Below are 25,708 nucleotides of genomic sequence, written 5' to 3'. Positions count from 1 at the left end.
GGTGAGGCGCCCCGGCGGGCGGCGCATGCGCGGGAGTGACTGGGCGCGCATGCGCGGCAGCGACCGCCCCGCTCGGGCGTGCCCGTCGGCGCCCGCGCTCTGCCGCGCCTGAGCGCCTCACACCGCCCCGGGCAGCCGGTGGGGTGGGCGGTCGCGCTTTTCGGAACGCTGGGCTTGAGGAGCAGCTGACTTTGATCCATCCCACGGGGAAAGCGCAGCCCGGCTGGTTCAGCAGCCTCCGCCGCCTCGTTGCTGCTCTACACACGTCCTCCTCTCCTGAGGTACTTCACGGGCGCGACGGGTGCCTTCCCGCCACCACGGCGTTTACGTGATTTTAGCAACACAAGTTTTTTATTTGGTTTAGACAGACTGAAAATGCGGTGTCTTTTTAGAACAGCTTTATAATTTTTTTTTTTCCAGTAGAAGCCGAGCTCATCCCCTGCCAGCAATGGAGAGATGAGACGTATTAAAGGAAGTAGTTACTGATACACACTTAAGCTTTCAGGTTAATTTATTTTCAGTACCTGTTCTTTGGTACAGGTATTAGTAAAGCTGGAAAATACAAGTATTTTCTTAATGGAAAGACCAACTAATTAAAACAGCTGTACATCTTTACAGCAGATAAAAAGCCTTGCCAACACCTCTACTGCGTCAGTGCAAACGCTACCAGCAAAATCTCCTGCCTTGTAAGTGTTCATCCATATCTTGACTGTGTTGTAACTCATTTTCTAAGCTGTAATTTAATGCATTTGAAGAGACTTCAAGGTGCGCTGAACTCATGAAAACATTCAGGACTTGCCAAAGAAAAGCAAAGCAAGCTAAACATTCTTCCAGGTCTGCAACTATTATAAGCTCATTTCTTAAAGACGCACCCCTGTTACAGCTCAAGCAACTTACTCATTCATTAAAAAGCACCAGTCGCTAAGATCTATGTTATATTACACCCACCCTCGCAAACGACTACTGAAGTTAAATGCTAGCACTAATAAAAACTTAAAAAAAAAAATACAAATCTCTTACTGCCAATCTTTAAAGATTTGTACAGAGCATGTAAATAGGAAAACACTTTATATATAATGTTAAAATCTAAGTCATTTTTGCAGTTCATTCAGCGTAACCAGGTAGTATTCAGTTGTGTCTGTTTTTTTATGCTTGTGTCCATTTTCAAAACTTCTCGAATCGCCATGGTAGCATAAGTGGATGGGGGAAGGGAGAACTCCATCTTTAGTGCCCTGAATTTACCATCTATCATAAGGGGTGAGAGGAGACACAAAGCAAGAAAAAGTTAAAGGCGTAAATAATGCTTATTCTGAATGCTATCTAAACTGGACTAAAGTTTCTATGACTAACTCGCCAACCCATAAAACAAAACAAGCACCACCACCACACTTCAATTTATAATCCACAGTATAATTTCTTAAGACAGTTACTTTTTAACATTTCCTCTCAACAGGAAGTGGTGTTTTGGGTGTTTTCTTCTTTTAAAAGCAAAATAGACTTTTATTCTTTCAAAACTTAATTCCTAGTCTCTATTCTCTTTTTCTGGAAAGTAGTCAAAAAACTGTGACTAGAGTTATATAAAAAAACGTCCAAGCATATAGACAATTCATGGCTTAATTCCACCTTCATGCATTTCACAGACATTTACTGCAAAGCATTTTACTCGATTTTACAGATGTCTATATGAAGATGCGACAGTCAATACAGACTGCTGGAAGAACTGCTTGCACTCTTGAGAAATAAGGGTTCTTATTCAGACAGCTAACTTCGGATGTCTTTAACACTGTTGCTTAACAATCTAGCTAAATGAAAGCTCTTCCTTAAATGAACTTTCGATATGTAGCAGCAACAGCCTGATCAAAATTCTATTTTGCAAACATCAGCACAAAAATAACTTACCTGTAGGAAGAACTGGTAACGGTTTTCCTTCCAGCTTATCCAAATCCGTAGTAAATAACGGGATTCTGGGATCATCATATGCAACAACCTCCCTTTATAATGTACATAATATTTTAATTATTTAGAATATTTTTATATGTTATGTAATTTAATAATAATAATAATAATAATATTCCAATTTGGCAGTTATAACCAAAATAGAATTGATGTAAGGCAGCATTTATGTGCAATAACTGGTAAAGCTTTATGTAGAAGACTCATCTCTGTCTGATAAAGATTATAAAAAAAAATAATAAATCAGTGAGAAGTTTCTTTGCATAAGTCATTAGTTTTCCCTCATGGGCTGTCAGAATTTCCAGCTATGCAAGTATAATTTATAAAATTATGGGAAGAATGGTGTCAACTCTAAGAACACCTGGGGCGGGGGGGGGAGCAGGGAAAGAAGAAGTCTTAATTTTGAAAAAAGCCATCAAAATTTCTTTGAAGGGGCTTAAATACATATTCTACTCTTTCTGCCATTCATTTAAGAGAAATCATTCTGTACGGAATTATGAGGCTGAAAAAATAACTGGGAAGTAGATAAGCTTTAAACATCAGCACTGATTAAAATAAAGTGTAAACATTTGTATTTTTTGTCTCCCTCCTAAACCCTCTGCGTTGTTTCTTCTATGCATCAGTGATCAAGTCTTTCTGCACATTTGTACAGTCACCTGTTTAAAAGGTATTTATTCAGTAGCCATATGACAACTAGGTTTTATCTCTAACAACAGAGATTTAGTAGATTTAAGTGAAACAGATCATTCTGATTGACAGACAGGTAAACTGGAGACCAACCTTCTCACAGCAAGACTATAAAAACCTGGTTTTAATATTATCTATCATGGTTTCAACATAAATAATTTATCTACGAAGTGTGCAGGCAAGCCCTTGCAAGGAGTGTAACAACCAAGACACATGTCTTGGCACTCATGCATCACTGAACCAGAGGACCAAGGAAGAAATAAGGCTCTGGCTCAACTTCAACTGCGTAAAACCATGAGGGAAATGCAGAGAGATTCCTCCACACCTGTGCTTCGGTCTACATGCACGTCCTGGGGGTCAATCTACTGGTTCTTGTACTTAGTCATCCCACGTATACTCTGTGCTGTCAATTCAAGGGTAATTTCCTTTATCCTCCCTACTTACCAGCTGACGTTCTGAGGTCGAATTATAATCTTTCTGTATGCTCCAGAAAGTGAATAATCTCTGATCTTATGCCTCATGTTGTTGATATCAAGATTGTCAGCTACTAGCATGTCTTTGTAGGCCTCACCAACTGCAAAAGAAGAAAATATTTAATAGGAGAAAGCGCAGTGCAGCTGATTGAAATAGCCCATTTTCATGGATAATTCCTTCCCTTGTATTTAGTAGTTTTCAGCGTATATGGGATAAAAGTTACACAGAAGTTTAAAATTACTTATCGCAAATCTTATTACTTACCATGTTTGCTTTTACAATCTAATTAGTAGAGGCAGTAACCAAGAAAGATTCTTATCAAATCAAAATTTCAGCTGAAAACAGAGTTTACAAAGTATTTTATTGACATTTCATATTGAAATTTCATTGATGTCTCATACATGCTTTCCAATGACCTAAACTTCGCAAGACTAATCTCAGGTACACAGAGGAAAAAAAATAAAAATAAAAAACTGGGCCAGACTGCCCATTGCTCTATCTTTGAAAAAGCAGCAAAGTGAAATAATTTAAGAGAGCCCTTTGAAGAAACTAGCCAGTAAGGACCTTTAAGTACACTGCCAACAGCCAGAGTAATTCTAGTGCAGCCGTGTATCCTTAAGTAAGGGCGTGTGCATGTACACCTGGGGAAGGCAGGAAAGGCAATGGAAATACAAGCAGGGAAGGCAATGGAAATAAAAGAGCATACTATAGCTAAAACAGTCTGGTGCCTTTGATTTGCAGTGCTATTGCCAGCATTACTTCATGCAGTTGGGAATTTTAAACAGGAGCAAATCCTAGTATAAATATACTGAATGTAAAAAATTGCAGCTTTTCTTTCCCATCTTTGAATTCAATGTGGTTCAGTGCCACACCTCATCACAAACAGATCTTTACCTCAAGCGTATCAGAGATGAATGATAAATAGGATCTTGGCTCTGGGACTTGTCTCGAGAGACACGACTGGTCTTTTAAGGACAACCAAGCACAAGTTCAGCCGAACATTATGGAAAACAAGCATACGTATTGGGAGACTGATTTGGCCAAGTAGGGAACTCATGACTCAGCTCGTATGTAAGGACACATACAGTAGGTGAAAGCTACGGCAACCTACAAAGAAGGAATATGCAAACGTTGTCCAAGCACGTAGAGATGGTGTTAGGAAAGCCAAAGTTCAGCTAGGGTTGCAATCAGCAACAGACATCAATAGCAACAAGAGCTAAATTGCAGTGTCAGGAATGAGAGAATACAAAAAGGAAAATGTTGGCCTGCTGCTAAATGGGGAGGTGGTCTGGTGACAGACATAAGGCTGATCTTCTCTAGCACCTCCTTTGCCTCAGTCTCGACAAGCAAGGTCTCCTAGGCCTCTGTTCCTAGAGGCAAGGTTCAGGAAAGAGAGGGAATATCAGTAGTGGAAGAAGATACAGGCTGAAAGAGGGGGCTCACGTCAGGGTAACGCTTTTCTCTATCATCTCTGAAAGATCATGGGGATCTGGGGAGGTCCCTGGTGACTGCAGAAAACCAAGTGTTGCACACATCTTCAGAAAGGGCAAGAAGGATGATCTAAGGAATTACAGACCAGTCAGACTCACTTTGGTCCCTAGGAAAAATAATGGAGCTAATCCTCTCGGAACATGTTTCTGGGCACACAATGAGAGTAACATTGAGCATGGATTTACCAAAAGGGGAAAAAGGAAAAGAAAATCTGTCCTGGTTTCAACTGGGACAGAGTTAGTTTTTCTTTTTAGCAGCTAGAAGAGCTCTGTGTTTTGGATTTAGGATGGGATTTGTTCTGAGAGGAATGTTGATAGCTCACTGATGTGTATAGCTGGTGCTGAGACATTAAGGACCTTTCAGCTTCCCCTGTTTTGCCAGTGTGCAGGAGTACAACAGGATAGGGGGGAGCATGGCCAGGACAAGGGGGCCACAACTCCCCTTATGATTTGAACTTAGACATAGGACTAAGGGCCAAATTGGCCAATGGAATTTCCATATCATGCAATGTCATGCTCAGTATATAGATGAGGGTGGACCGGGAAGTCTGGAATTATCTTTTGAGAGCTCTCTTGGACTCGGTCTCTTGGAGTTCTCTCCCTCTCTCATTCTCTTTTCGGGCCTCTCGCTCATCTGGGATCGCGGTGTAGGGATTTAGCTGTTTGGGGATTGCTTGCTGGGACAGGACAGGAGTTGGTCATCGGGCTCATCGTCTCAAAGGAGAGTCACTAGTGGTTTTAGCTCTACCTAGAAGCTCATTACAAGCACAGTTCATCAAGGAACTGAGATATGTCCTGTTAAATATCTTTATCAGCACACGTGGGGGAGCTGGAATTGACCGCAAGTTGGTGGACAAAAATCAAGCTGGGGTGTAGTCAATACAACCAAGGGCAGGACTACCATTCCGAGGGACCTAGGCAGGCTAGAGGAACGGGCCAAGGGGAACGTCCTGAAATTCACCAAGGACAAAGTTCTGTACCTGAAAGCGATTAACTCCTTGCAATGGTAGAGGCTATGGAGCGACTCTGCGGAAGTGGCCTGGGTCTGCTAGTGGAAATGAGATCTAACAGGGCATCCTGGCAGCAGCAACAACTAATAGCAATGAGAGCTTCGCCAGTAGCTACATCAAGAAAAACAATTACTAGCCTTTACTGGGCACTCATGAGACTGCACTTGGAATAGTGTGTCCAGTACAAAGTAGATACTGATAAACTTGAGTGAGTCCAATGGAGGAACACCCCAATGGCCCAGGGTTTTAGCACATGCCCTGTAAGGAGAGTCTGAGAGAACTGGGTTTCTTTAGCTTAGAGAAGACTCAGAGAACTCAGAATCTATTTGTTTTTGAAAGTTTCAGACCTGACAGGACAAAGCCCTGAGCAAGCTGGGCTGAATAACAGCACTGACTTTGCTTTGACCAAAAGGTTGGACCAGATGGCCTCCTGAGGTCCCTTCCAACTAAAGTGATTCTACCACTCTATCCCTTAAAAATAACATTGTGTTCCCTGCAGGTAATTATAGATGACTGAACCTATTCCAATAAAAACAATTTAGATCCAATACACTTTATATACAGGACATGAAAGATATGCTTTTTTTAAAAAAAAAAAAACCCACACATTCATATTGGTTCATATTTAATTAAAACAGATCTGATACTTTTTCCTAACTTCAGGCGTTTGTTTGGGTTACGAATTCTAGAAGTTTGGTTTGTTTTCTAATTTTAAAATCAAATGCATACACTTTTCAGTTAATATTTCACCATTTTTTTCCCCTCGTATGGAGATAAATAATTTTGCCTCAGTAAAAAACTTCTTTCTTCAGAAAAGCTATAGCTAAAAAGAAATATGAAACAGATTTGTGTTAAATGAAACAAGTTACAATGCAGACTACTATTTTCACAACGGGAGAGGCTGACAGTAATGATTCAGAGCTCTGAAATAGTGGGTTTTTTTTAATTGGCACCAAAGTTGCATAGATCTCATTTTTCTTTTAAGAACAATTTTAAAACGGACTTACATTTTCAGAGTAAGTACGTAAAGTCAACAGTCAGACTTACTTTTATGCTTTGGATAAATAACATCAAATCCAGGCAGTGGCATCACTACATCATGGATAGTGTAGTTCTCAACATCCCCTTCTTCGATATGAACAGCTGTGGCTACAATCAGGACAGAAAAACAGAGTTACCAGTATGGGTGCCTGTAAGGGTTAACATTAGCTACACGTAAAAAATGATCCACTTGATTGAAACAAGCCTACTTTGAGAGGAATAACTGCTGTGTTTTATCTCCACTTAACAGAGAGTATTTCCAGAAAAAAAAAAAGTTAAGTTTTCAAGGCCGTCACAGTTACTGGCAGAATCACAGCCTGGTTTCCAGTGACTTTTAAAGCTCCACAAAGTAAGGACCGCTAGACAAACAGTCCCCTAACCAGACGTCAGGCATACATGAAGAAGTACTGTGGATATTCTCACCCCAGGGAAATGCCAGATCAAATCCAAGTGAGGAAGTTTTAACTGAGTGGAGTCTCTGCTTTACAAGATACTAATGCAGACAAAAATTTCTGTGGTTAAAACATTCATAACATCCTTCTATAGCTCAACTAGGTTTAAGTTCATTCTTGAGAACAACCAGTCCTTCATAGTCTCTCTTCCCTATCCAGATATTTGGAAAAACAAGCAAACGCACAGCTCATGGAAATGTAATACCTGACTTCTGTTTCCTTTCAAAATTTGACTAAAACTGGCCAATGGATTCATAAATCACTGGACCAAAATGGGTGAGAGGGAAAAGAAAACATGTATGCAGTATCACAAACAGGTATGTGCCTTGTTTTCCTGGAATTTGAACTACACAGCGTCACTGGCTTTTTGTTTGTCTGATTTTACCTCCTTTGAGTGTGAGATCTCCTGGTACAGCTTTAAGCCCGTATTCCTCTATTCTCTTGCTCACCATATTATTCCACACATAACTCTGGTAGCTATGAATATACATTAAACGATTATTTCTTGGTATCTAGAGGTAAAGAAAAAAAAAAGTGAAACATTAGAAAGATTAATTTTTAGTTTTCTCTCTCAATCATAACCAAAAAGGCATATATTTGAAATCTTATCTTCTCCAGCAACAAGACTAATTTCTTGGTATATGGATTTGGGTTTTGTTCTTTATTCGGGAAAAGGATATGTGAAGAAATAATGCTTTTATGCATTTGAAATCTGCACAAGAAAATCCCTGTGCTTAAATTAAAAGAAATTTCTTTTTATTCAACAGCTCATCAAACACATGGAGCTATTATAAAACACCAAATTCATACTCAGCCTCCCGAAATCTTAAGTATTAACTTTGCAGATGTGAAAGCACAGTGTTATTCTATCTCCTTCATAAACAAGAAATTATTCCTCAGCTCCTACAATGGGCCCAGTAATTTGCTGGTGATGAGGTATTTTCTCTAAAGACTTGATCTTGATTGCAGTTCTTGAAAAGGACAGTGAATCCACCACCTCTATGCCAAGCATTAGCACATTATCAGTTTGATTTATACTTTTAAAGAAACAGAACAACTCTGATACTGAACTTTTGCACAATTCTCATATCTGTGTTATACATGGTTACTAAGCATAACTGTATTGCTTCCAATGTACAAGCAAGATCATTGTATAAATTAGAAAGCTTATTATGCATACATTAATTACAGATGTCGTCAGTTACCATGCAGCAGTACTTCAAGCAAAAAGGCAGGATAAATGAAAATAATTTACACTTAACCTTCTACTCATCAGGCATCTGTAAGTCTGTTTCAAATTCATCATGATACCATCAAAAGAGCGTTTATTCAAGTAAATACCCCACAGCACTTTTACACTCACTATGCCAAATGCAGAGATTATGTTCTTCATTCCATACTTTAAGAGTCCACGTAGAAGCTGTCCTTCCACGCACCTTTTTACAGGTAGTTTCTTGAGAGCTGCTGCTGGATCTTTAGTCTTTGCCCATTCTTCTCTGCATTTTACTAAGTATCCTTTTTCAGCTAGAATAAGGATGTAAAATAAAAATATTTTAACTACACACCAGAAAGCATCTCTGGTTAAAACAGATGAAAAATTAAAGTTTCTATCACAGTAATTACACAGACCAACAGTATCACAGAGCAGCTGGGGTTCAAAGGCTATACATGGAGCCTGAGCAGATTCTGTGTGTAATTATTCAGGTCCCTTTTCACGCCTACTGCAACAAACTGCACAGCAAAGAAAGAGAAGCAGAAAGTCTGAAGATTGCTTCTCCATTGCTAAACTGGCTGAAGTTTAGCACATGCAAAGCTGTCCTCACACACGCCCTTTCAAATTAAAAGAATCAAAATCTAAAAGCGTTTTTCTTGAACTTATAAGACTTGGAGGAGAGGCAAAAACACGTTGTTGGGATGTGGATTTTTGAAGAGACTGCACGAAGAAAACCCTGTGTGAATAAAGACGGGAGCTGGGAAGTTAGGCCTCAGGGGCGGAATGCCCTTGAAGTTAAGGATAAGAAAACTATGCTGTATGATAAGGGAGTAGTGTTTGCTTAGAGCAGAGCTTCGCTAGGCAGGTGTTTTTTGAAATAGCCTGTTAAACACGACAAGCATATGTATCATCCAATAATGCTGTAGAAAAGGTGTGGTCTCAAGATGACTGACAAAAGTTGTCTATATAAGCAATAAGAACTGCGCAATAAACGAGATTCCTGCAGCTAACTCATATTGAGTCGTCTCTGGGGTCTCCAAATCCCGCTTCCGCAACACGTGATGTATAATTTTTCAGTCCTTACCTCCTGGTCGTGGTTTTAATATCAAATCCATTACTTCATTCCAGTTGTTCTGCAGAATAGCTCTAAGATTCAAACAATAAAGTTTATTAAGAACTGACTAAATATATTCTTAGGAGATTTAACCAACTTATCCAAAAAAAGAAGTATTAATGTATAGATTTATGCAATATTAAAAGTAGTGGTATTATGCAAGATACCTGCTGAACTAAGTTTAGAAACAAGTTCTTTCTTGAATCTAAAATTAAAACTGGCACATGCAATATGCTAGAAAAACATTCTCAAAAGTACTTTAGAGGTTATACAGGAATAAAAAAAAAAATTAAAAAAAAAAAAGAAAACGGGATGAAAAGAACACGTACCTGCCAATTTGATATGTAGGAACAGCTGTGGTTCCAAATCTTTGCATTCCATAGTAATTAATGAATCCAATTTCCCTGAGAGAGTGCATTGCTTGCTCTATCTGGTCATCAGTTCCTGTTATGTTTCTAGCATTAAAAAAAAGAACAATATAGACAGATTACATTAAGGGCTTACACTATTTTGTGATCCTCAAAATATTAAAGCTTATCATCTACACTACATAGCACTTACTAAATTCAACAGACCCTGTCCTTGGACGAACTTTTCTTCTCTTTTGTAACACAAGATGCACTGATACCCCTTACCTACTTGAAGGAAAAAAAACTGTAACAGAACTGTCTAAATACATACTAACGTATTACCTGAGAACAACAGTGAAATGGTTCCCTTGCAGTTCTCCCAATTTCAGTGGATGGTTCTTGTAACTGAAATTTCCTAATTTGAAGTTCATCAGGCATTTATTCAAATGAGCAAGTCTTTGTGCAGTGATTCTAAAAAGAAACACAACAGTGACCAACCTGTGCTTAGAAAAGCAGATAGTCAAAGAAATGCAGAAATGCTGGCATTTCAAAACAAAAAAGCAGTGAGTCCAGTTTCCCCAAATTTCTGCTGTTGCCTCTTCAAAGTATTTTAATGAAATATCTAAAAGAAAGAACAGCTAATTCTTAAGGCTATTTATACAAGAGAAAAGGTATACCATGACAAAGACTGCCAGTAATGTCTTTTCACATCCATGTTACAGCATGATGCAAAAAAAGTATGTTGCAATATTGACGTATACTGTACCCCACAAGCTGAAATCTGCTTTATTTGAGTAACTACACCATGAATACACTCCAGTTAGCACAGCCATAAACACAGTCAAGTAATTCGCCACTGTGTAAGCTTGGTGCAGATGAGGCAGTGTGAAATCCAATCTGTCACTGGTATCTGTCATTTTTGTTAGTACTTTTGGAAGCATACTCTGTTCTTTGCATCACCGAGCTGCTCTTTGACACTTCCACTAGAGCTTGTACCAGGATAGACAAGTTTATCACCTAGCATGGCCAGGGTACTCAGCTCAGAGCGGGCTGAGAAACGGCAACGTCTCCTCTCCTACGCCATCCTTCTCCAAGGCTGCGCAGGAGAGTCGGGTACTGTGGCACCACTGAACAGACACCACGAATCAGCACGTTTACCCCAAAATCAATGCCTACAACACACTGAAGCTCTTGGACACAAGATTAAACGTGGTCATGTTAAAAGTAAATGGAACAGCACCAGGAGATGACCACACCACAAGTCTGGTGAATGGTCATTGCTTTGCAAACTTGCCTTGCGGCAATGAGAATCTGGGGCTTCTCACAAATCAGTAATTCCTTTTATATCTGCAAATGTATGCACATGCAAACCACTGGGAGGAAAAATATGAACAATTAAGTAGTGAATACCTTCCTCCTAACAAGGATTTGATCAAATTTCTGGCTCTCAAATATTAGAATTCCTCACTTTGGGGAGTGTGGTTTTCAAAGAGTTGTAAATAGTAGTCCAGGCAGAACATTGCAGCTAGCTAAGCAGACACCGTAATATATGACTGCAAGGCATCCATCATTCTCAGTTACGGACATAGCACTAATTTCAAGTGCCCAGAAACCATATAATTATCTTGGAATATGACAAAATAAATTTTATTTTATCTCAGTAGGTGACTTATAGGAGTAGGTTAAGGCAGGAAAAACTCCTCAACGCTTTTTGCCCCTTCTGGCAACTCACAGACGAGTAAAGGCAGTGGTTAGACTTCTCTGGAGCTGTTCAGAGAGTTCGGTGAGAAAGAAAATAGGATTCCAGCTGGAGGAATGGGGAAATGAAAGTCAGGAAGGAAGTGGGACATAGCTTTCACCATGTTATTCTGTTTTTCTGCTGTTCCACGGAAGCCATGCAGTGTAAGAGCACAAAGGCAACGTGGCCAACTGCTTCAGCCAAATACAGGTATCCAGCCTGTGACTCAGAGCACCAGTGACTGAAAATACTAGCAATCACCACGGAATAAAAGAGGATTATAGCATCTTCGTTAATACATGTGCTTTACAAGATCAGGACCTGAATCTGCCATTTGTGTCACATGCATACTGGGTCTCCAAGGTATTTAGTGAGATATTCAAGCTATCACGGTAGGAGTGCAAATACTCCTGTAAGTATATTTTCACTTACCTAAGCACAGCAATCTCTTGAACTGTTATAGCCCTTTTATCTTTAGTTCCCATGTAGGAAAATATGTTTGGCTTCACTCTTAAAAGCAACAGTAACAGTGTTATGTATATTAAAATAACCACAGAAGGAACATAATTTTCAGCATAATTACTTAGAATTATTAATCTTCTACACTAAAAATAGCAAATATATACATATATTGCCCAGAACCAGGCTACCATTTAACATCCCTGAACGCGTGTGACATTTTCTAATCTCATCTAGAAGTACATAAAACACAAGGAAACTTCTGTTTTAATTATATGTAGACAGATTAACTTTTACCACAACTGTGCTTTTGAGCTTTGAAGTACCTGTTTATATACATGCACTCAATGCATAAATGCATAGCCACCACTAATTTCACAAAAAAAATAATTCATGTGTTTCTTCCTTAAAATTCAAATAATATGTCTGTTTGAATACCATGCATGCACATTATGTGAGAATATGAGAAGTTAATTTAAAATTTGATCCATTTCTTTCCTGGAGAGGAAAATTTCCTTTCCTTTCCACTTTGTACTTTACAGCCTGTTACACAGGGAATATTTCCAGTTATTCCAGCTATGGGCACCAGGGGGTAGCAGAATTGCCATTACAGACGTTTTTCCACAAAACTATGCTCCTACCATTCTGTTCTCAAACACAAATACTAGCAGTACACTGGTTAGAGTCTAGATTACAAAGATTTATTTTTGGATAGAAAAGGCAAAGGGAAAAGGAGGGGAGAAGTGGGGAAGTTTCCCTACAAGTAGATCACTGAATTGACCCAATTTTAAAATAGTCCTTCCTCTGCAATTCACTGTGTTCACATCATGTCTTTGGCAAATCTTTTTGTTGCTGCACTTGAGGGGGTGAAAGGAACTTAAGACTGTGTTGCCATGGAGAAATTATCACATGGAACAACAGTTTATCAACTCTAACTGCTTAGGAACTGATCAGCATATTATCGCAACAATATCTGACAGGTTCGTAACATACTTGCATATATTCACATGCTGGGAAAAAAATGGCTTTTAATTCAGGTTACGCATGTTGAGGCTTTGAGCTGCCAAACCTTTCTCAGATCAGCCAGCTTCAGCTGTGGGCCTTTTTTCATTGAAGTAGTAGGTTACAGTCTTCTAAATTTCTTTGGATCATTTTGTTCCATTCAAACCTCCTTCCAAAACTTTTAAGTTTCAAATTTGATATTCTAAAATAACTTTTTTTAAAAAAAACAAACACACTAGCTACAAATTAGGCAATAGTAATCACTTGTGTTGCTCTTACATAATTCTGAAGCGTAACATTTACAGTAACACGAAGCATACAGGAGGAGGACTGCATGCTAACCAGACTGGCAGAAACAACAGCCTTACCTTAAAAATTTGGATAGGACATTAATGGCATCCATAGTATCCTTGTTCTCCTTGTACAGTACGAAGTGGCAGTAGCTTCCCCTAGATTTTGGCCAAGAGTGTTTTCTTGGATCTTTAAAAACAAAAGGTTAAAATTTGTAAAGTGTCATTTTTTTAAATTTAATTAGTATATTTTCCATTGCAGCTACATTTAAAACAAATATGCAGGAGTCAATTTCTGCTAATTTCCATCTGCTTTATTAAAAAAAAAGTGAATCACTGGCAGCAGAAGCTGCAAAGCACGTTGAAAAAGACCTTCTCCCCTTCCACTGGGCTGCAAACTTCTCCTTAAATCAATTTTGCCACCTAGAAAATCTCGCATGAAATGGTGACAGTTCCTTTGTCATGAAATTATCTAAAAATATACCCGTATCATTTAACTACCATATTGCCTGATTAAATTTCTAAAAAACATTATATTTACACTGACTTTCAGCAATAAAAGCCACTCTACGTTTTGTCTATTGCCTTCTGTAATTAATAGATGAGGACCACTGGAGCCCTGCTTGTAGGAAGACTACAATTATTATTTGTAGTACTAACGTACTATTTATTTCTGTAGGATTTTTTTCTGTGTATCATGTAAAAGCATTGGTTGTATCTGTATAAAAGCCTAAAAAGTATACACGCAAATAATTAAAGTGAATTTTTTTTAAAAGTCCTATTGGAAGAGAAATCTGGCATAATAGAGACGTTAACAAACAAAATTCAAGCCAGATACTGTGCCGTGTTTAGAGAACCCCAGAAGAAGAGATAACTTCAGCTCCCGCAGACTAGCAACTGATTTACAATTCTGTACAATTATTTGTCATTTTCTGGAAAGAGAATTAAACTGTAAATGTATTTGTCAAGCTTTTGTTGCACATAAAGGCCTTCAGAGATAAAACTTTCCTTTTACAGTCATGCACTGTTGATGGCATTACGAGGAAGAGGGACTGATTCTACAGGTTTAGCAACCAATTCTGAGGTGCTTTGTTTTTATAAGAAAAAAACTAAGGATTTGTTTTGGTTTAAATAAGAAGTCCCTTATCTCTTGGTAGCCACCAAGCAGATATTCCTGGTTTTGTACAAAAGGGCTTAAGTGTCTTTCATAACAGCAAAAGCTAACTGAAAAAGCCAGTCCTATTCCAGTATATAAACACCAACACAGGAATGAAGTTCTTGAGAAATTTTGCTCCGTTTGCTCACATTAATTTAATAAAGCCCAGACATCCCAAACAAGACGCTGAATATCCTTCTGGTAAAAGATAATTCTTCTTCGTTTTTTTGAGAAAGTGCCATCCATATACACACTCCTGCAAAAACAACTTCACATGCTACAGTATAAAATACTATACAATTAGTTTTTAAACACTTAAAAATTACTGCAATGCTTGCCTTGTACCATCCATTTCTAAGCAAAGCCCCTCTCCACTCTGGAGTTTCTTAGGACCTAAACTGAGCAGTATGGTCCAAAGCCTGCTAAGAGACCTCATGCTCCTGCTGGTCTCCCTTCTGAGCCACGACTGTTCTTAAATTCAGTCAATGAAACACTGCGTTCAGCTTGGAGAGCAAGGTACTTCGTAGAGAACTCAGTAATTAGCAAAGAAAAGAAGAAGAGAGAGTGTGGTTCATCAAGGAAAGTCTCCTCCAGCTGGAATTGTTCTTCAAATTTAACTAATCCATCTCGCACATGGTCGTTTCAACATCCTTCAAAAAGTGAATCCTAATCTGGGCTAGACTAAAAGGGACTCTACAGATACTACATATACCAACCGGCTCCTCGTGCTTTCGGCATCGGAGCCACAGGCCTATCCAGTGCACTGCTGGCCATGCTGAGTACTGGAAGGCTGCAGCTACCAACCCAGTATTTAACTAATCCTCACCAATACTTCAGAATACTCAACTGGGCAGATGGACCAGGGGGACAGTTTGCAGTCCTTATTGCTATGGTTCGGAGTCACGTTACATTTTTGACAGTAAAATCCTATTTCCAAGCCCTTTTTCCAAATCTTTTGCTGCAAATTGAGGGCTGGAAGCTCTTTTTTAATATCAGGATGTATGATATATACTTGTAGGGTTGTATAAATACAGACGGTGGTGTTTGAAATACAAGACTGAAGGGCAAAGGTTTGGCTTAATGAAACCAGTGGAAAAATTTACCATAAATAGCAAACAGTATTGTCAAAACTGATAGTTCACATCACTTAATACTTGCAGACTTCTCTGCACTGAATGACTACTGCCTATACTGCACTAGGAAAACGAGGTAGCACAAGCCCAAGTCTTGGCTGTTTCAGGGAATTTTAAGCATTACTGACGTGTTGGGTTTTTTAAAGATTTAATTGTTACTAGCTTGGCCAGTCTTTTTGCTATTTAGGAGGTCACAATAGTTGGCATTTCATTTTGCTAGCATGAAATGTCAACATCTCTTACCTGTTGCAGTTCTGACCTCTGTCCCAATGCATAGCATAAAGAGCACAAAAGAGTAGCATTTAATTTTTAGACTGTCAAAGGGGTTTTAGAGGTGAACATGCAGGTTTATGGTTATGGGATTGTTTATGCTTTAGAGAGCATCCAACAGTTAGGTGGTGGATGACAGCCATTTAGACAGTTATGCAATGGAATCGTGCAGAGGCAAACAGTGAACATATGGAAAGCTTCAACCGGAGATGCAACAAACCTCATTTGTGGACAACGGTGAAACGGCAGTTTACTGACAATTTAGGAAGGCAGTACTTTAAGTACGTTGGGCGTAAACTTACTATAGACACAAAGAAGCTTTTAATTCTAAATTTTAGGAAAGTATGTTTGGTAACCTTTTACATTATCAACAAAAGTAATCAGATATCTCAGCTTATATTCAAATATTCTTCACTTCTGAAATGCTTCTTGTCTCGGGAACCTACTCGGGACTAAGACGTGCTAGTGGCTATATAAACATGAAAGAAACGCAATCCTGACTAAAAAGAACTCACACTTTTAAATCCTACATTCCTAAGCACTTACACACACTCACTGAAACTGCACACATTTCCACCAACATGCACAGGTGTTTGTAGTGTCACAATTTAAGAATCCAAGTTTAAATAGGTGATGCTCCTCTGCATCACAAGCTGATGCTCCAGATAATGTTTTAATCCTAGAGACACAAACTAAATTCTTTTCGGTGCATTTCAAACACAAATTCTTTTATACAGTATCTCTTAAATCAGACTGGTCAGCTTAATTACAACCACTTGACTGTAACAACGGTTAAAGAATAGAAGCAGCAGAAGGAAAAGGCAGAGGTAAAACCATTACAAACCAACAGAGAACAAAACCGGCTGAGGAGAATTTTGTGCTGGTAAGTATACATACTCCATGCATAAAGCATGCAAACATACAAGTTTTCTAAACATGGTTAAACAAGATACATAAACACATTATAATAGTACCAGTGAAAGTAAAACATACCCATATTTGTTTAGAACAAGCCTTAAAAAATAGTAACTAAATTGAATGTGGAGATGGTGTCATTTCCAATTTTAAGTTATCTTATCTCCTTATCCTTTCTCCACTTCCTTCATCTTTAAAATGAAAGGACTACGTTTACATTGTCATTTGTTGTAGGTTCAAATTACATAGAAGTCCAATCGATTTAAATCAAACCTTAATACCTTTTGTTAAATGTGCAACATTCTACATGTAGACAATCCTCTCAATTTACAATAGCAACAGATTTGTAATAACATTAAAAGATGTAGAACACATGAATTTATCCCCAGTAACCAAAACAGTATTGGGCAAGATTAAGGTAGGTAATACCTCATTTTGAAAATCCTTCATTACTTTGATTATTCCAGAATAGTAACTGTGATTTATAATGTATAAAGACAATTTTCAGCAAATATAATTAGCCTTGGAAGAAGAAGTAGCCTTGAAGACCACGGGAAATATATTATCTTTATATAAATCTATAACTCTGAGAAAACAAGTAAGTGCTTGTCTGAGAATTCTGTCATGGATTTTCAAGATTACATTGACTGTTTGTGTAACATACAAATTCCAACTATCTTTTACTTCCACAACACACACTTACACATCCAGGTAAGTTCATGAAAGCTAAGTTCAAACAATATTGAAAATAAAGCTCCTATTTTGCCTATTCCTACTGAAATAGCAAAAGATCCTCTCACTTCTAACAAGGTTGTATTCGATTAATGATTTGGAAAAAAAAAGCAAGTAGAAATTTAAGTCTGAGACACTACTTGTGTTCCTTGTAATTTTAGATGCACAGCATCAGTCGCAGAGAGGAAAAAGCAGAGCCAGACTATGTTAGGAGGTATGCTCCACTTGAAGTACTTACTAATGATTTTTATTCTGGGGATAATTTTGGCATTTACTTTACCTAACTGCTGCGATACTGAAACTCACTTGCCAGTGCTTTTTTCCCAGCAGCGTGATAAGCAATAATGTATTTTTTTCCATCTCGATCTTCTGTTTTAGTCTCCAGTCCAGGAAACAAGGACTTCACAGCCTGATGGATAACTGTTCTTTTTTCTTTGGTGTCTTCAATTACCTGTGTTTAAATAAACACTCATACAGAAACCAAACAAAGTAATAGAAAAAGGGAGGGATTCTCCAAGTTAAATTTTCCACGCTTAGAGAAAACCTACCAAATCATGCTAAAGTACTGAATAGGTATACTTTTAAAAGTCTGGCCTACTCATTAAAATAATATTGTTTGAAAAAATAATACATAACTCTGTGACAAACCCCAGCCTCAACAGTCACTAAAGAAAATTCTCAAGATTTATTCCCCTCTTCTGTGCTTAATAAAATAGCCCCTTCTAATGAAAACTCTGGCAAAATGAAGTTTTTCTACATGCATTAAAAGAAAAAAAAAAGGCTAGATAAGATTATTTAATGTGTGAATGCCTATTTGAAATTACCAGACTTAATCCTACTCATCTCTGCTCCAAATTTAGCTCAACAGTTATTCTTCAAATATATGGAATATTTGGATGTTTTAATTTCATTTTGTACCTTCTTATTTTTCTTCTTACAGAAGAGCATATTTATCTTCTCTTCTATTAAATCACTAAACACTGACCTTGAAAATAGTCTTCCATAAGGATGGATGTTTTATTTAATTCCTCTTACATAATCATCCTATAAAATACTACAGATAGAAAACAAAATACTGCAAGAAAATTTTAACACCACAGAAATTAAGATGCATCTTTGAGTTCATGTGTACAGTCTCACCAAAATCAAAATGACAGCTCATGTGCATGAATTTGAGTACATCCATAAGGATTTATAGAATTGAACCCTGAACTGGAAACATTTTGGTATTCCCTGTTGCATCACGTTCAAATTGCCCTTATACCTTACATGCACTAGAAAGCACGTACCTTCCACTCCCTCATCATCCCCCCCTACAAACTTAGTATCATTTATTAATTTTACCTCTATGGCAACACTAGTTTCCTTATTCTTAAGAAGCTGGAGCTCCTCTAAACGCTGCTTGTCTTCATCTGACAAAACTGTAAATGTTTCTTCTGATGGGTCCTAATACATATTTGGGAGGGGAAAACAAACATCCAATAACCCTCACAGAACAACTTTCAGCCTTTTAATGTTTTTGCTTAAGGAGCATAGCCATTACCAAATCTTTACCTCAAAATTTACCTCATCATCTACTGGAACAGAAAAGTCATCTAAATGGCTCACACGTCCATCTTTGCCTATTTCATGGACAACGAAGTCCGAGTATCTGATAGGAAGAAACACATATTAAAATTTTAACAAAAGAAAATAAAAATCCCACATCACAAAGTCCTTTCTCAAGAAGCTGCTTGTTAGCAGAATTTATTCAAGAACTCTGAATTCACATAATCCAATTCACATAAAAGAAACTTCAACCATGAGAAAGCTGTACCTACTCCCACCCCTGAGAAAGGCAGCACAAAAACAGAGAGGAAAGTCTGGCATATCTAAATACAGCAGACTTTGCAGATAACCGAACACCTGCTATAGTTATTGAGTCATTTTCTCACTAGATTGCAGAGATCAGTAATGCATATCCTCAATCTCAGTCATTACTGACAATTAAGACTCTACTCCATAGCTACAATGTGAACACAAGTATATTAACTGTCACTTCAAATAACCTGCAGAATAAAGTGCATGTTAGCTACACTTTAAGGAAAGCAGGACAAACTCAGCTCTGTTACATATATTCAATTACAGAGAACATTTTCCAAATAAACTATTACTCCACGTACTCTACGACAGCAACAAAGAATTCAACTGTGACATTTTCAAACAAGTCACTATGTCCAATAACAAAATTACCCTGACTTTAACAGAGCACAGTCAGTCTATGTTGCAATTGCTAAATGATTTTTAAGTAGTGTTTCCTCGTAAAGGTAAAAAAAAAAGAAGAGAAAATTCTTAGTCTATGAATGTTGAAAGATGAATAAAACTTCACCAAACATTGTCGTTTCTACTGTATCTCCCCAAGCCTCCGTTTGCCATACATCATATTGGTAGAATTCCTTCCTGAGGAGCGTTATGTGTCGTCTCTGTTATTATCTAGACATGCTAGTGACCGGTGCCATAAAAACTCCAGGACTAAATTAACAATAGGTGTTATAAACTAAGATCAAAGAAAAACGACGAGCTCACCAACATTTCTACCACCTGGCCACCTCTGTTTAAAATGGGCAGATTTCCAAGAAGGAGGTTCAGCACAGACTGTGTTCCCCAGTGAAGGAATATGCTAGCTGCTTAATGCTGCATATAAATTTTAAATACATACATAATACATACACATCGCTTTATTAAGTAAAATGGTCTATATATGAAGCCAGTATTTAAAAACAGGCACTTCTTGGTGTGTATACAAAGCATCCTTAACTGCTTTGCTAAGTCAGAGCAACAGTGATTCTCACTTCAGTGAGTTTTTGTACTTGCATTGTTTTATTCAAAGATGTTATTTAATTTTAAAAAACTACAAGTTTCATTTTAAAAAAACTACTAAAACCTAAACATCTTATTAAGTATAGAATGTAAAATTCCATACCTTGAGTTATAGAATCCCCTTTTGAGTTTTGTAAATGACATTACAACTGATCAGACTACAATTTTAAGCCTAATGGACCATCTGAAATATACATGTTTAAAAACATTTGTTTAAAGACAAAAAAGTCAGGGAAAAGCAAAGAACCACCAAAGAGGGATGGTTTCAATACCATTCTCCAGTGCATCTTGTATCAGCACTGAAGAGCAGTACAAAAGGTGGGTGCACTGCCTCAGGTTTTACACCGTATGCTGCTACTGCCAGAAGGCAAGAGAAACAACAAAGGCCAGTGTGATCATGTATTTCTGTCCATACACAGCTTCCTTCTTCAGAGCTCCATTTGACAGGAAAGAAGGAAAAAAAAAAAAAAACACACCACCAAAAACAATCTAGAAAAGTCCCAAATTAAATCTTTTAGTCTCAGCACTAGGAAAAGAAAGTGATGAACCTCCCAAGTGGCTACACATAATCCAGTTGCATCCTGCAAGTGAGAAAAGGAAAACGGAGAGCAACAGCTGCTTAACACAAGGAATTAACATACATAATAAGACAGAGTTACCTCTCTTTTAAGATTCCAGAAAAGCCTTTATGAGAGCTAACAAATTTAGTTATGCCAACATCACTTTCTGTCAGTCCATGCTTCATCATGTCTGCAAAGCTCTCTGGATCTGCATCTTCATCACTGTCCTCTAGTTCCTCATCTTCCTGCTCCTCACTTTCCTCATTGGGGATTATTTCATTTTTCACATCCTCAAGCAGAGATTTGTCAGGTTGTTCTGTTGCAGTCTCAACGCTCTGTCCAGAGTCGTTCCCTGTCTTAGGCTTCTCTGAGATCTTCTGTCTTTTGACTTCGTCTGCATCGGCCACATCATCCTCAGAGCGAGGACGTTTCAAGGATACACTATTCGTTTCTACAGTTTCCATGTTTAAGGCACAGTGTAGGATAGAAAGCCCTGAGGAGCAAGAAGAATGGCTTATTTCCTGTCTGCTTAAGAGCAATATCAATACATAGTCTCTTCACTCCAAGGGCTCTCTGCCCTGCAACAGTTCAGGAAAAATCACATAACTTTCTGCATTTTTAAGTTAAACATCAAGAAAATATTTTGTACAGCTAGAAACAAGATGTACTTCAGAAAAGTGAAGGGAGATGTTAAGGGGACTTAATACCCACCCAAGTCAGCATGCATGTTAGGCTACAAAGGACAAGATTCAATACTACACCAACCATTTACCACCACCATCACTCTTGCCAACCCTTACCACAGCTGCATCCAGGCCTGTGCACTCAGGTTCTGCTGTCGATAGCCATTTGGCGCCTAAGAAACTTCTTGTTCCCAAGCCTTCTGTTAAACACGATTACTGTCGATCATTCCTTGTTCTAGCAAGATTCCATCTTGCAAGGATGCAGAGAGGACAGCTCGATTCGCCTAAACCTGAAATCTTATCTCTTCCTTTTGTACTTTCATCTCTTAACACACACCATCCCACACAGAACTCAAGGTGGCAGCAATTCAGACCAAAAGATAAAAGGGATGAGATAATAAAACTACTGAATGAGTGGGACAAACAAAACAAGGAAGTGAAATGACCTCGGAGAAGAACATGACTACTCACGCTGGTGCAGGAGAACTCTGACTCTTCCCTGGCAACTTGAGCTGCTACCTTTGCATCAGCAGAATTAGTACCTTCAGATCTGAAAAGCAGAAGAAAACTAACTCTTCGAGAAAGTTTTAGGCAAAAAAAAAACAACTATGAAAACACATACAAACGTGATCATTACAGAAACGGGTCACCTCTGAATCCAGGTATCAGCAGCTACATAGGAGCAGACGCAAATAACGAGACAGACAAGTTAGTAAGTACAGTTGTGAAAGTGTTACCAACCTAGTGACATAAAACAATATTGTCGTTTAGCAAGCTACAGCAGAGAAGTCTGGTTTTATTTCCATGTTTATGAAAGGAGACCGGAGTTCCTATAATTAGGCAACCACAGGACCTTTCTCCCAGCATGACCTAACTGGCATACTGGTGTACTGGGGATAAACTGCAGGTTTTGGTAGCAGGGGGCTGCATGGGAGGAGGCCATCTACTCCCCTGTGCTGCTCATGGACCATTTCAGCAGGCTCCATAATGGACCAAACCCACTGCCTGCCAAACTCCAACTCATCAGATGAGCACACAGTGCCTCTGGTCCAGCTTATTTAATAAAGGCAGGAGCTGCTGGTGGCAGAAAGCACAACAGGAAGCACAGGAGGAGGTGTGTTACACCGTGCTAAAAAAGACATAGGGGGAGGCATGGGGACGGGGACATTGTTGGGTGTGCAGCTGGAGATGCGCTCTTGGAAGGAGGCAGAGTGCACAACACAGCAGGGACATAGAATCATAGAATGGTTTGGGTTGGAAGGGACCTCAAAGATTATCTCTGAGCAGACTGCAGTGTGTGGAGGTGCCCACGGCAGGGCAGGGACATCCTTGAAGGGACTGTGGCCCATGGAGGGGTCCACATGGGAACATAAGAAACAAGAAAGGAGCAGCAGAAAGAAACCTCCATACCACAGCTCTAACCTCCTGCACTACTGCTGCCTAGCCCAAGGGACAGAGCGTAACCTGTGGGGACAACCAGGGGAGGAGTTTGGAGTGAAGTTGAGCCTGGGGAAAGGGAAGGAAAAGAGTTTTCTCCATGTTTGTTTAACTGATTTTCTTCTTTGTATCTCACCAGCCAAATCAGTAATTAAAAGTTTGTGTTAACTGGCAATAAATTAAATTAAATTCCCCAAGTCAAGACAGTTTTGCTCACAACAACATGCAAGTTTCTAATTTAATAGGATTCAACTGTTACTAAGAAATAAACCTAAGCACAGAGCAGTATTTTAGAGCTACACACATCATGCTGTATTATTTATCCAGCCACTAGATAGCATAGTCTATTTAATTTTAAAGAGTATATTTTTACGGGAAGACTCTTCACTAACTTGATAATCACCACGTGCTGACTTGTTAACCAACTGTTACCAATTAGCCATTAGCCACTGCTGATTTCATTGCCTGGACTTTCTGTTGTAGAGCTCACAAACTCAGGGTAAGGAGGCAGGAACACCTGAAATGTTTTGCTAAAATGAAGAACTGAAAACAGGCACTAGAAAAAAAGAACAGACAAAAGGGAAATGATAGACTAACAAAAAAGCGTACATATTGCTTGAAGAGAGGAGTAACAAAACACATGCAGAAGCAGAACAATTAGGAAATTGATATTCCTTTAAGCAGAAAGCACTAATTTCAGTTTGTACTCTTATAAATAAAAGTATGTAAAATCCTTCTCTAAAAAGAAAAAAAAAAAAATCATAGCCAAGAGAAGCAATTCACCATCATTTCCAGATTTTTTTTCACCTATGTACCCAAACTTACAGAGCCCAGGTTATGAAGCACTGATGTGGAAAAGGCTTCTAGATGGTTTGTGAATGTCTTCACATGACGAACAAAACAGCACTCAGCCCACTGAAATCCTCTGAGACATCTACCAAAGGAAGTAATACGATAAATCCCATGTTCCTCAAATAAAATTGTAATACCTACTTACTGAATGACACAAACTGCTAGAAGAATTCAACATTGGCCACAAGTACTCCAAAGTTGTCAGATACAGCCTATTCTTACTGCCGAGGAATGACTCACATGCAACGAAGCACTATCCTGTGCCAAACTTCTGCAGGATATTACTTGAAGGAGCAAGTTGAAGTGAGCGGGGCACACAGTCTCACTGGTGCAGACTGCGAGTTAAGGGGCACCTATTATTTTCTGACAGCTGCTCGACTGTCTCCGTCCTTTTCCTAGCAAACAGGTGTTTGCATAAAAGCCAGAATCTGCAGAAACAGTAATTCCGCACCAATTTCAACAAAGATCACGTTTCAGCGGAGACTGAATACACTGCTACAAATAAAGGGGCTTGATTCTCCCCAGCAAACAATGCTGAGCGATTACTTCTGGTGTGGAACCTGTCAGGCAGAGGCTGGCGGGGGCTATGGGGTACTTCCCATTTAAAAGAATAAAAAGGGGTAGGCGCACGCCAGTGCTGGGTACGAAGCCGGTTTCCCCTGAGATGAGGCAGATCGGATTAAAAGGCGACCGACGAGAGGGCACGATGATACAGCAGCGCTCCAAAGCAACCCCTTCGGGCGGGCGCAGAAGCCGCCTGGGTGCCAGAAGCGTGCGCGGGCCGGGCAGCCCGGAGCCATGCGGCTCGGCACCGGCGGCGCGGGCCGGGCAGCCGCCGCAGGCAGCGCTCCGAGCGGGCCGCGCCGGGCCGGAAAAGCGGCGGCCGGTCCCGCGGCCCGGCTCTGCCGCTGCCAGCCCCGAGGCTGCCGGGGCAGGGCGAGAGCAAGCGGAGGGGCTGGGCAGACACGGGGACGGCGAGCAAGCAGGAGAAAAGCGCTGCCGCTGGAGTCGCGGCGCCACGCGGCTGCCGGCCGGCCGCGGGAGCCCTGGAGCGAGCCGGGGAAAGCCCGGCGCAAGCAGGGGGGAAGCTGCCCCGAGGCCGAGCCCCCACCGGCCCTGACCCCACGGGCTCGCAGCGGGAGCTGGGGGCCGGCCTCGCAGCGGAGGCCGCGGCTCTCGCTCGCCCGCCCGCCCAGCAGCCCTGGGCGGCGGCGACTGCCGGCGGAGGGCGCGCCTCCGCCCGCCGCCAGGCAGGAGCCGGGGAGGGGGTGCCACTTACCCGCACGCCGGCACGGGAGGACGGGCCAGGCGGCAGCGCCGCGGGGAAGGAGGCGGCGGGAGCGAGCGGCGCGGGCCCGCCCCAGCTCCGCGTGTGCAGAGGCGGCCTCCTGCCTGCGCCCGCCCCCGTCCGGCCCCGTCGCCGCGGCGGCCCGGCCGGTGGGGAGCGCTCCCGCCCGCCCGCCGGAGCCATTTGCCGGCGGCAGCGCCGCCGAGCCCCGCAGAGCCGCGGCTTTGGCGCGCGGGGCTCGGCCGTGCCTGCCGGGGGGAAAGCGGCCAATAACCCCCGGTGCCGGCCGCCGCCTGGAGCCCGCGGGGGCGCCGGGTCGGGTGCGAACGCGGAGGGAGGAAGGGAAGAGGTGGAGGGCGCCGTGCGACCCCGCCATCGTGTGCAATTAAAGCGGTTCCAGGCCGGGGCAGCCGCGCGGGTGGGCGGCGGGCAGCGGCGGCCCCGGCTGCTTCCAGCGAGGGCAGCGTGGGGGCGGGAGGGGAGGGGGCGGTGCCCACCGAGGGGCTGCTCTTATGTGCCCTCCCGACACCTCTGGCCTGCCGAAGCTGCC

General features: G+C 40.5%; 1 protein-coding gene across 3 annotated transcripts; it reads right to left on the bottom strand.

Moving 5' to 3' along the window:
- Positions 1-621: 621 nt before the first annotated feature.
- On the bottom strand, positions 622-25,173 carry PUS7 (pseudouridine synthase 7). Of its 3 annotated transcripts, XM_086610149.1 has the most exons (17): positions 22,053-22,101; positions 20,998-21,391; positions 19,034-19,130; positions 18,824-18,925; positions 17,786-17,930; positions 15,806-15,823; positions 13,352-13,463; positions 11,955-12,032; positions 10,127-10,255; positions 9,764-9,889; positions 9,405-9,466; positions 8,471-8,631; positions 7,493-7,619; positions 6,662-6,763; positions 3,085-3,214; positions 1,900-1,991; positions 622-1,245 (listed from the first exon to the last, which is right to left on the bottom strand). In XM_086610149.1, exons 2-17 carry the CDS (start codon positions 21,360-21,362, stop codon positions 1,109-1,111), a joined length of 1,983 nt encoding a protein of 660 aa, XP_086466275.1. In that variant the 5' UTR covers positions 21,363-21,391; positions 22,053-22,101; the 3' UTR covers positions 622-1,108. The 3 variants fall into 3 exon arrangements, with proteins under 3 accessions (XP_086466275.1, XP_086466274.1, XP_086466272.1); XM_086610148.1 differs by lacking the exons at positions 15,806-15,823; positions 22,053-22,101 and adding an exon at positions 25,150-25,173 and having other exon boundaries at positions 19,046-19,130; XM_086610146.1 differs by lacking the exon at positions 15,806-15,823 and having other exon boundaries at positions 19,046-19,130.
- Positions 25,174-25,708: the final 535 nt, after the last annotated feature.

Source organism: Tauraco erythrolophus, chromosome 4 (assembly GCF_009769465.1).
Source record: "Tauraco erythrolophus isolate bTauEry1 chromosome 4, bTauEry1.pri, whole genome shotgun sequence".
NCBI classification, from domain to species: Eukaryota; Metazoa; Chordata; class Aves; order Musophagiformes; family Musophagidae; genus Tauraco; species Tauraco erythrolophus.
The sequence above is the reverse complement of the archived record's forward strand: the minus strand, read 5'-3'. Positions and strand labels throughout refer to the sequence as shown.

What these genes read in the sequence shown, in the direction of transcription:
- PUS7 (XM_086610149.1), bottom strand. Translation starts at nt 21,362, where the DNA reads ATGGAAACTGTAGAAACGAATAGTGTATCCTTGAAACGTCCTCGCTCT. An exon ending in GTCCTATCCAAATTTTTAAG is followed by an intron (nt 12,033 to 13,351) that starts GTAAGGCTGTTG and finishes GTTGCTTTTAAG; the next exon opens with AGTGAAGCCAAACATATTTT. An exon ending in ATTAAAACCACGACCAGGAG is followed by an intron (nt 8,632 to 9,404) that starts GTAAGGACTGAA and finishes TCCTTATTCTAG; the next exon opens with CTGAAAAAGGATACTTAGTA.